This window comes from Rhinoderma darwinii, chromosome 1 (genome assembly GCF_050947455.1).
Source record: "Rhinoderma darwinii isolate aRhiDar2 chromosome 1, aRhiDar2.hap1, whole genome shotgun sequence".
NCBI classification, from domain to species: Eukaryota; Metazoa; Chordata; class Amphibia; order Anura; family Rhinodermatidae; genus Rhinoderma; species Rhinoderma darwinii.
In genome coordinates, this window is record NC_134687.1 from 171068742 (window position 1) to 171080610 (window position 11869).

An 11869-nucleotide genomic window follows, 5' to 3' on the forward strand; every position below is an offset into this window, starting at 1 on the left:
ATAGCGCTCTCTTCTTGCACATTTGCAACTGCCGAAGTGGTCACAATACATCGTACATCCCTGCCGCCTCCATTACTGACACCAGAATTGTTCACATGAGTCCCTGTTCATCAGATCGGGTGGGGAAAACAGAACTTAAAGAGGCTCTGTCACCAGATTTTGCAACTCCTATCTGCTATTGCAGCAGATAGGCGCTGCAATGTAGATTACAGTAACGTTTTTATTTTTAAAAAACGAGCATTTTTGGCCAAGTTATGACCATTTTCGTATTTATGCAAATGAGGCTTGCAAAAGTACAACTGGGCGTGTTGAAAAGTAAAAGTACAACTGGGCGTGTATTATGTGCGTACATCGGGGCGTGTTTACTACTTTTACTAGCTGGGCGTTGTGCATAGAAGTATCATCCACTTCTCTTCACAACGCCCAGCTTCTGGCAGTGCAGACACAGACGTGTTCTCGAGAGATCACGCTGTGACATCACTCACAGGTCCTGCATCGTGTCAGACGAGCGAGGACACATCGGCACCAGAGGCTACAGATGATTCTGCAGCAGCATCGGCGTTTGCAGATAAGTCGATGTAGCTACTTACCTACAAATGCTGATGCTGCTGCAGAATCAACTGTAGCCTCTGGTGCCGACACGATGCAGGACCTGTGAGTGACGTCACAGATCTGCACTGCCAGAAGCTGGGCGTTCTGAAGAGAAGTGGATGATACTTCTCATCAGAACGCCCAGCTAGTAAAAGTAGTAAACACGCCCCGATGTACGCACATAATACACGCCCAGTTGTACTTTTACTTTTCAACACGCCCAGTTGTACTTTTGCAAACCTCATTTGCATAAATACAAAAATGGTCATAACTTGGCCAAAAATGCTCGTTTTTTAAAAATAAAAACGTTACTGTAATCTACATTGCAGCGCCTATCTGCTGCAATAGCAGATAGGGGTTGCAAAATCTGGTGACAGAGCCTCTTTAAAGTGTAACTACATTTTTAAAAAACAGTGATGTAGGAAGTTTTGATAGGTGAAGGTCCGAGCACTGAGACCCTCACCAATCGCTAAAACTAAGCGGCAGAAGTGCTTGGGTGAGCGCTGAGCCGCTTCTTTCATCGGAGCGGTGTACGGGCTCAATAGAAAGTCTATGAGTCCGCACACCGCTCGCTCAGCTTTCTAAGGAAAGCCGATCAGAAACAAAGCGACACAGCTCTTACCCGATTTTCTTTTGCCACTTTGTTTTAGCCGTTGTTGGGGGTTTCAGTGCTCGGACCCCCACCGATCAAAACTTCTGTCGTGTCACTATGACATTTTAAAAGTTTAGTTACCCTTTAATTAAACATGATGTGTCCTAATATTTAAGTTTAGGGCATATGGCAACTACTGTGTGTATGAGAAAGTGGCCAACCCCTTTAAGCCTCATGCTCATAGCTGTATTAAGGTTCAATATCACATGAATCCTGTATATGTCACGCATACTGTAGCTTCTGATTTCACACAGCCGTTTTTTTCCCCTCATGGATTGCATTAGAATCTGTGAGAAAAAAAATAGTACCATGTTCCAATGCTTGCTGTATTACGGAGGTATAGAATATGACAGTGCAATGACAGTTTATGTTGCAGGTCCAACTTCTTTCGTAATTTCCATTGACCTCCATGGAGACAACAATGTTAACACACCAAAGATTGCCAATCAGTTATGGACTCAATATATACTGTAAGGCAGTGATCCCCAACTACCGGATCGTGGACCAATACTGGGCCACGGATAATTTGGTACCGGGCCTCGGTATCTGGTATCCGCCCCGGTGGCCTCAGTGAATTTCGGGCGTAAAAGCGCACCAAACTGTGGTACAGTTTTTCGCCCTCCGCTCGGCGAGGACTCCCCGGGCACAGCGCTACTTTAAGCCCTTCCCTCTTTGGCCACTTTTGACCTTCCTGACAGAGCCTTATTTTTTTAATCTAACGTGTCACTTTATGTGGTAATAACTTCGGAATGCTTTTACCTATCCAAGCATATTCTGAGATTGTATTCTCGTGACACATTGGACTTTGTCTTACTGGAAAAATTTGCTCAATACATTCAGTATTTAATTGTGAAATACACCAAAATGTAGTGAAAAATTGCAAAAATTAGCATTTTTCTCAATTTAAATGTATCTACTTGTAAGACAGGCAGTTATACCACACAAAATTGTTGCTAATTAACATCCCCCATATGTCTACTTTAGATTGACATTGTTTTTTGAACAACCGTTTATTTTTCTAGAACGTTACAAGGCTTAGAACTTTAGCAGCAATTTCTCACATTTTCAAGAACATTTCTAAAGGCTATTTTTTCAGGGACCAGTTCAGTTGTGAAGTGGCTTTTAGGGCCCTATATATTAGAAACCCCCAATAAGTCAACTTATTTTAAAAACTTCAACCCTCAAAGTATTCAAAACAGCATTTAGAAAGTTTCTTAACCCTTTAGACATTTCGCAAGAATTAAAGCAAATTAGAGGTGAAATTTACAAATTACATTTTTTTTGCAGAAATTCATTTCTAATCCATTTGTTTTTTTTGTAACACAGAAAGTTTTACCAGATAAACGCAACTCAATATTTATTGCCCAGGTTCTGCAGTTTTAGGAAATATCCCACATGTGCTCCTAGTGTGCTTATGGACTGAAGCAAAGGTCTCAGGAGCAAAGGAGTACCTAGTGGATTTTGGGCCTCCTTTTTATTTTAATATATTTTAGGCACCATGTCAGGTGTGAAGCTCTCTTGCGATTCCAAAACAGTGGAAATCCCCCAGAAGTGACCCCATTGTGGAAACTACACCCCTCAAGGTATTCACCTAGGGGTGTAGTGAGCATGTTAACCCCACAGGTGTTTTTCAGAAATTAGTGTGCGCTCGATGTTGCAGAGTGAAAATGGGATTTTTTTTCCATAGATATGCCAATATATGGTGCCCAGCTTGTGCCACCATAACAAGACAGCTCTCTAATTATTATGCTGTGTTTCCCGGTTTTAGAAACACCCTACATGTGGCACTAATCTTTTGCCTGGACATTCGACCAGGCTCAGGAGTACCATGCGAAGTTGAGGCCTAATTTGGCGATTTACACAGTATTGGTTCACAATTGCAGGGCTCTGATGTGAAATAATAAAAGAACCCCCTGAGAAGTAACCCCATTTTGGAAACTACACCCCTCAGGGCATTTATTAAGGGGTGTAGTAAGCATTTTCACCCCACAGGTCTTTTCCATAAATGATTGCGCTGCGGATGGTGCAAAGTAAAAATATAAATTTTTCCTTAGACATGCCATTTCAGTGGCAAATATGTCGTGCCCAGCTTGTGCCACTGGAGACACACACCCCAAAAATTGTTAAAATGGTTCTCCCGGGTACATATATGTGGAAATAAACAGCTGTTTGGGCACGCTGTAGGGTTCAGAGGGGAAGGAACACCATTTGGTTTTTACAACTTTTTGCACAATAAAATTACTTTTGTAAAAAGAATGTGTTTTTTCTTTCGCCATGTTGTGGGAACCATAACTTTTTTTTTTGTTGTTGACGGAGCTGTATGAGGGCTTGTTTTTTGCGAGACGAGCTATAGTTTTTATAGGTACCATTTTTGAATGCATGCGACTTTTTGATCAATTTTAATTTACATTTTTGTAGGGCAAAGTGACCAAAACCAGAAATTTTGGCATTGTTTTTTACGTGTTTTTTTTACGCCGTGTGGAATAACAAATATGTATGGTTTATTTATTTTTTTCAATAATAAAAGGACTTGATAAGGGAAAAAGTGCGATAGTGTTTTATTTTATTTAAACTTTTATTATACTTTTTACAAGTTTTTTTTCCACTTTTTTTTAGTCCCACTTGGGGACTTGAAGGTCCAAGTATTAGATTTTTTTTCTAAAGCTTTGTACTACCTATGTACCTCTGGGTGGGGCCTAATTGGCTTCTGTAATTGGAGAGCAGGAGGCCATTGTTAGACCTCCTGTTGCCATAGCAGCAGTCGGCAGCCCTGCCGATCTGCTGCCAACCACTAAGATACAGCGATCACTTTCGATTGCTGCAGCTAAGGAGTTAATGGCAGGGATCGGAGCTAGCTCCGGTTCCTGCCGTTACAGGTGGATGTCAGCTGTAACATACAGCTGAAATCCACAGCTGATGACGCCGGCTCATCTCCTTCTTGCCGACGGCTATGGAAGTCTTTTAGGCCCCGCCCAGAGGCGAAGACTAGTTGGAAAGTTTCCGTACTAGGCAGACCGGGAAGCCACTATTAGGCCTCCAGTTGATGTTGCAGCCACTTGCACCCCGGCGATTTCATTGCTGGGGTGCCGATGAGCTGCAAACACCTTAAATGTAGCGATCGCTTTTGACCGCTGCATTTAAGGGGTTAATGGCAGGGATCAAAGCTAACTTCGGTCCCTGCCATTACAGCAGGGTGTCAGCTGTAAGCTATAGCTGACATCCGGGGATGATGGCACCGACTTAGCTTCTGAGCCGGTGCCATCCATTTGTCATAAGTATACGACAATTTGTGGGAAGCACTGGCTTTCCATGATGTATACTTACGACAAATGTTGGGAAGGGGTTAAGCATTGTGCTCGGGGAAGCCCTTGACGTTACTGTCCATATATGGACAGTGATGTCAGTGGCTACTCTTGGAGCGGGATCCCCGGCCAGAGTCGGCAACGGGGATTCTGCTCAAGGAGTAGCCACTGATGTCACTGTCCACATGTGTACACTACTGCCAAGGGCTTCCCCGAGCACAGCGCTTAAAGGCGCTGTGCTTGTGGAGTCCTCGGCGAGTGGAGGAGCTCCCTCGGCGAGCGGAGGAGCTCCCTCTGCTCCTCCGCTCTGAACTAATTCTGAAGCAGGAAGCTGATGGTCCCCTGCTTCAGAATTAGTGGCTATTCCTTGAGCGGAATCCCTGTTGCCGATGATCTGGCCGGGGATTTCGCTCCTAGAGGAAACCCCTGAAGTCACTGTCCATATATGGACATTGACATCATTGGCTCCTCCTGAAGCGTAATCCCCGGCCAGAGTCGGCAACGGAGATTCCGCTCAAGGAGTAGCCACTGATGTCACTGCCCATATATGGACAGGGACATCAGGGCTTCCCTCTAGGAGCGTAATCCCCGGCCTATGCTCTAGCTGGGGATTCCGCTCCTAGAGGGAGTCCCAATGGCGCTATCTACAGGGGGGGGTGGCACTATCTACATGGACACTGTGGCACTATATAGGGGCACTATCTACAGGGGGACACTGGCACTATGTACATGGGCACTATCTACATGGGCCCTTTGTCACTATCTACAAGGGCACTGGCACAAGGAGCAGGTAAGGGGGCATTATACTGTATGGGGGCAGCTATGGGGGAATTATGCTGTATGGGGGAATTTGTTTGTGCATTATACCACATGGGGGCATCTGTAAAGGCATTATACTGCATGGGAGAATCTGTGTGGCATTATACTGTATGGGTGCAGCTGTGTTGGTTTTATACTGTATGGGTGCATCTATAGGGCAGTATACTCTATGGTGGCAGCTATTTGGTATTATACTGTGTGGGAGGCACTATGGGAGCATGATGCTGTGTGGACTGAATCGGTGTGTATGGGCGGGGATTGGGTGGGATTAGAGGCGTGGCTTAAAAGAAAAAATTGTCCCCCAAGGGGGGCATTATACTGTATGGGGGCATTATACTGTGGGGGCAGCTATGGGGAGCATTATACTGTGGGGGCAACTATGGGGGCTTTATACTTTGGGGGCAGCTATGGGGGGCATTATACTGTGTGGGGGTAGCTATGGGGAGCATTATATTGTATGGGGCAGCTATGGGGAGCATTACACTGTGTGGAGGCAGCTATGTGGAGCATTATGCATATTATGGGGGCATTATACTATGGGGGCATTATATCGTGGCGTCAGCTATGTGGAGCATTATGCATACTATGGGGGCATTATACTATGGGGGCATTATGTCGTGGAGGCAGTTATGGGGGTATTATACTGTGGGGGCATACATGGGGACTGTTGGGCAAGGTGGCTGGGCATAGGCGCGGGCCGGGGTCAGGTGGTGTTGGGGAGGGGTAGGGGGGCCCAAACGGAATTCTTGCACCAGGGCCCATGAGACTTCAGCTACGCCTCTGCTGCTATTTGTTGTGGATTTTACCTCCCCATTGAATTCAATGGGGAAAACCCGCAACAAGTAAGCAGCGTTTACACAAATACAATTGACATGCTGCGGAATAAAATTCACCACTGCAGATTCATTTCTGAAAGTTTTTTCTGCTCACTATTTATGCAGCATGTGGATGAGACTTGTTTTATCTCATCAACTTTTCTGCTACTGTATTATGCTGCGGATTTTCCGCAGCATAATACAGGTATTATAATACAGGTGTACGCTGTATTTACGCAATGTGTGAACTGACCCTAACCCCTCCCCAACGGTCCCTGGAAAAATTTTCTTGCATTAAACTGGTCTTCGGTGCAAGAAAGGTTGAAAGGTTGGGGACCGCTGCTGTAAGGATCTGCTGAATGATCTCTATTAAAGGTGCATTCAAGATAAAATATATAATTGTGTGAAAAGTGTTGGTGGACCTTTTAAATGGCTTACTTAATCATGGTGTATATACATATTTAGGAGAATTTTTTTTATGTCTGAGCTCTACTATAAAATGTCTTCCTTAGCTGCACATTGCCACATTGTAAACACTTCATGTATTATTATAGTACAACATTCACAATAAAACCAATGTAGTTCTTCTTTTACCAAAGGCTTCATGTGCACTGCCGTATTATGGATTTGTATTGTACGGATCAGTAATATGTCGTCTATAGGTTGCTATGGGCCAAAACTCTACCTCCGTGTGTCTACATATAATATTAGATTTCATGATAAATAAAATTATGGCATGTTCCATTGCATGCTGTTTTATGAAGATATTCTCTCCTGGAAGCATTGCCTGAAGAGAAGTATATAGTACCATGGAGGCACCATACAGTGACACGCACAGTAATACAGACCCATAAGGCTTTGTGTGCTGCTGTACAGGATCAGTGCACGCGGCTTTGGTATGTGCATGAGGCGTTAGCATGTAGCAAATAGTTTATATATGAGTATATATTTGTTAATGTTGAAAGATGTCTCTCACTTTACAATGAAATGTTTAGTTGTGCGGGACAGAAACAATCTTTATTGATGAAAATGAAGAAAGCGACCCCACGGTTATTTAGATAAACTATTTCTTTAATATATACAATGGAAGAACCAATAATGTGGCATTTTGCTGTTTTATGTGTAGTGGGCAGTATTAGAGCCTGTGTCTCAGTAACTTGTGTTTTTCCAGTCTTTAGATACAGCTTAGCCTCTCTTGAAAATTCTCTTAGCTTCAGTTCCCTCATAGACGTATGTCTGAAAGAGAATAGAGATGCATGGGAATGTAGGACAAAAGTGACTTGAAAGCAAGGGATTGCAGAATGATTACATCAAGGTAAGACAAAGTATATCATAGGGGAAAAAAGACCTCATGCACACGAACATATTTTTTTCCTCTCGTAAATACTGGCGTAAATACGGGTCCTTTATCACACGTATTCAACCTGTATTCCACCAGTATTTACGGACCTGTTTTCTCTGCAGTAATCGGCAGCCCCTTCTCTCTATCAGTGTTGGAAAGAGAGAAGAGGCAGCCCTTTCGGGCAGAGTTTCCGCAGCGATTGAAAGTAAAAGAAGTTCATACTTACCGTTGTCTTGGTGACGCTTCCCTCTTGACATCCTGTCCGACCTCCCTGGATGACGCGGCAGTCCACGTGACCGCTGCAGCCTGTGATTGGCTGGAGCGGTCACATGGGATGAAACGTCATCCCGGGAGGCCGGACTCGAGGAAGTAGCAGGTAAATTAACTTTTAATACTATTAACTCCAGCGGTAGTCACTGTCCCGGGTGCTGAAAGAGTTACTGCCGATCTGTTAACTCTTTCAGCACCCTGGACAGTGACTATCCCCTGACGTCGCCTAGCAACGCACCCGTAATTACGGGAGCCCCATAGACTTCTAACGTGCCCATGCCGTTATTAGGGCCTTAAATAGGACATGTTCCATATTTTTCAACGGCACGGGCACCCGTAGCCAATAGAAGTCTATGGGCCCATAATTACCGGCCGTAATTACGGCTCGTAATTACGGGCGTTTTTACATTCGTGTGCATGAGGCCTAATAAAGGGATTTATAAAAAAAAGATGCTGTTTCTTTAAGTTTTCTGGAATACAGCAATTGGCCACTATCACATGGATGTAGTTTGGGTAATATTGTGTGTCAGTATTTGTAAGCCAAATCCAAGAGTTGGTCCAAAATTTGGGAGAGATGAAAATCTCTATTATACCTTTTCTCTGCTTATGTTTCACTGCTAGTTTTGGCTTCCAAATACTGATGCATAATACGCAAATGTAAAAGGGGTTGCATTTCACCCTCTGTTAAAGTCTCAAAGATAATATCATGAGTACTTCCAGTTTTTAGATCTAGAATATATTAGGCCACGTACCTACAAGGGCTAGTCTGGTGATTTGCTGCAAATGCTATGTGTTATATGTGTATCGTAATGTACACGTAGGAGGACTACAACGTGCAGCTTTTATAGCCTGTAGCTGTTTCTTTAAATCTCATCATACCTTACTCCTGGCCTTTGTGGAAAACCACATGTAAAAAAACATTTGCCTAACCATACTATTATCCCTTCTGAGAAACCAGCCTAGGGGGATCAAGTATTGAACATTATATGTTGATAAAATACCACTGGAGGAAACAGTAAATATAAAAGTCATATATAAAATCTAGTGCACATTAAAAGCATGTGTGTTGCCCTTATTGCAGCTGACATTTTTCTAATTTCAGAAGGTGAAAGTAGCTATGGGCAATCGCTCCAATTTTCCTTGGCACTAATTTTACAAATCTTTATTTTAAGTATGTGCTGTCATTTGTTGAAGGTATTTAGCCCTTAAGAAATAATGTTACGGGCTCCAAAACCCACAACACATTAGCTTGTACATGATTTAGACCATTTGTAGTGCACTTATCATGGTCTTAAAGTGTCTACATTTCATGACAGTCATTTGCAGCTCATACTCTGCATGCTGCAATTTATAGAGATTAGGGAAGACCCAAGCAATGCAACTAGGGAAGCAACAACACCTCCCCAGTACCCAACGTATTGTAAATGATTCCAAGGCAGTGCTAAAGCGGCTAGATATATGTCCAGACTGAAATATAAATGTACAGAGTACTAAAAACTCACCTGTACAAGTTCATCTCCAACTATTACTCTGTTTGTCTTCAGTTCTTTTCCGTTGTCCTTCCTGACAAATGTTCCTACAAGCTTATCTCCCTCTAATGCCCAGGAGCCCTGGCAAGTGAAAAGAAGATGCAGGAATCACATATTGATGTAATGTAACACATACGATAATGCACTATGAACATTTATAGCAATCTTTCAAGGCCTTACTGGTCTCTTCTTCAGGTATCCGGTCTTGAGGTTCATAGTCCTGACGTCTTTAAATAAAGTCATATAGAATTTTTTTTCACAAACTCTTCTGCTATTCTCTCTGTGAGCTGCCTAATGCAAATCTACTACAAACTATATTCTAACTACAATGTCTTTCCTGCTTGGATGGCTTTTCACTATTTCCTGCTTCGCTATTAATAACATTTGATAAGGCCTAATACACACGACCGTGAGGGTTTTTAATGTCCGCAAATACGTATCTGACGGCTACAAGTACACATCTGTAGCAGTCCGCAATTGCGGAAGCGCCAATAGACTTCTATGGGCGAGTCCGTGCTGCAATTGCGGAGAATAGGACATGTTCTATATTTTGGGGATCATTTCTACAGCATGGACACACATCCGTATATATACGGAAGGATGTTCGTGGCCAATAGACTATAATGTGTCCGCAATTTCATCCGTAATTACAGATGAAAACTACGGTCGTGTGCATGGGGTCTAACATGGCATTTTGTAAAGCCTACACTACAACTGGCCATAGACATGGAGACCCCCCCCATCTACTAGTGTTCTAAAGCTCGTCGGAAAAGGGGCGTCAATGAAAAGACAATTGAAACAAAAACAAAAGAATAATCTTACAACTTGTTATTGTGTTCTGGTATTTTCTTGCCGATGACTGATTAAATGCTATACTCGTTGAGTTCATAGCGACGAAGACAAACGTGAAGCAAGTGATGCCACTTATTACAACCTATAGAACAAATTTCCATTGGTTGGAACCCATCATATTAGTACAATAGATGTAACCATTACCATGTATAGTAAGTTTGTTGATGATCTTTATGTTTATGGCCAGTTTAAAAAAGGCTATAGACTACCAAGTGGGGCCTGACATTATGGAGAACGTGTTGGGAGAATATTTTTCTTTACGTTATAACTAAACTACACCCAAAATAACAAAGGCATGGTATTCTGCCAATGGCAATACTGAATTAGCTATGCCATATTGAGATTTGATAGCAAAGTAAGTTATCAAATGCTATATGTTATCTTACTGAGAGTTCTGTTCCATCTGCAAGAGAGTACTCAAAGGTCACCCCAAGGGTGAAGTTTATATCGATGCTTCTGAATGTGCTAGATTCCTTCACAATAAACTTGTCCCCATCTTGCTGGATTGTGATCTTCAGGTTATCATGTGCAGCTAGTTTTCTTTTCATTACATTCACACCTGCGAGAGACCATGGTAGATGTAAGGATAGTAACGCAGAAATGCCTTATTCAGCATAGATAATACACTGAGCTCAGTTTGATCATTAACACTTTGCTGTTACATAATATAGGGTCTATTGAATAGTATGACACCTCCAAATCCATGATTCAAATAAAGGAATACAATAGAATAAATACCTTACCCATAACTTCCATAAATTTCTCATAATTTTCACTTTTATCAGCTTTCCAGGTTCCGTTGAAGGTCATGGTAACGGCTTAAAGGTAAGGTCTAGGATGCACACAATGTTCAACCTGAGATGCAGATCTTTGTGTCTCCGTCCCATTTATTTCTTCCTGTTATCTATAAGCCGATCACCATGTGATGTGGCTGGGCTAAAGTCTGATTTGAGGTCAAGATGTTAATAAGCAGATCCTCCGCCTACAAAAGGACTCGCCTTATTAGTGTTAAACTTTGCCCCGATTCCCTGTGTATTGATATTAGTGCATGGTATATAGTTCACAAAAAGCCGAAGAGCCTGTTTCCATTTTATGACTGCACAGAGCGATTACTGCAGACAAGCAGCTTTCTCCTGTTGCTTCTGTGTGTAAAACAATCAACTGCTGTATAAATAACACTTACATATTGGGGTCTTCCCCCTACTGTTATTTGTGAGCACTTTTCTGGTTATATGTTCTGAAATGCAGGTCTGCACCTCATGTAAGTGGGTTACTGTTTTGAGAGTTAGGGTATGTGCACATGATAACGCCAAATACGTCTGAAATTACGGAGCTGTTTTCAGGAGAAAACAGCTCCTGAATTTCAGACGTTTTTACAAGTGCTGCGTCTTTTATGGATGTAATTGGAGCTGGTTTTCATTGGAGTCAATGAAAAACTGCTCCAATTACGTCCCAAGAAGTGTCCTGCACTTCTTTGCCGCGAGCATAATTTTATGCGCCGTCTTTTGACAGCGACGTGTAAAATGACAGCTCGTCTGCACAGAACATCGTAAGACCCATTTCAAGCAATGGGCAGATGTTTGCCGACGTATTGGAGCCGTCTTTTCAGGCGTAATTCGAGGCGTAAAACGCCTCCATTACGTCTGAAAAGAGGTCGTGTGCACATACCCTAAAGGGGGTTTTACACTGGGCGATTA

At 42.7% G+C, this 11869-nt stretch overlaps 1 protein-coding gene across 1 annotated transcript; it reads right to left on the reverse strand.

The window, feature by feature from the left end:
* Positions 1-7326: 7326 nt before the first annotated feature.
* FABP2 (fatty acid binding protein 2) lies at positions 7327-10982 on the reverse strand. Its single transcript, XM_075849746.1, has 4 exons — positions 10916-10982; positions 10559-10731; positions 9294-9401; positions 7327-7415 (listed from the first exon to the last, which is right to left on the reverse strand). Exons 1-4 carry the CDS (start codon positions 10980-10982, stop codon positions 7365-7367), a joined length of 399 nt encoding a protein of 132 aa, XP_075705861.1. The 3' UTR covers positions 7327-7364.
* Between the last annotated feature and the right edge of the window lie 887 nt (positions 10983-11869).

Excerpts from the sequence above, each read along its gene's own strand:
- FABP2 (XM_075849746.1), bottom strand. The coding sequence starts at position 10,982 with ATGACCTTCAACGGAACCTGGAAAGCTGATAAAAGTGAAAATTATGAG. Across the intron at positions 9,402-10,558 it reads CAGATGGAACAGAACTCTCA|GGCTCCTGGGCATTAGAGGG; the intron begins GTAAGATAACAT and ends TTCACTTGCCAG. Across the intron at positions 7,416-9,293 it reads TTGGAGATGAACTTGTACAG|ACATACGTCTATGAGGGAAC; the intron begins GTGAGTTTTTAG and ends ATTCTCTTTCAG.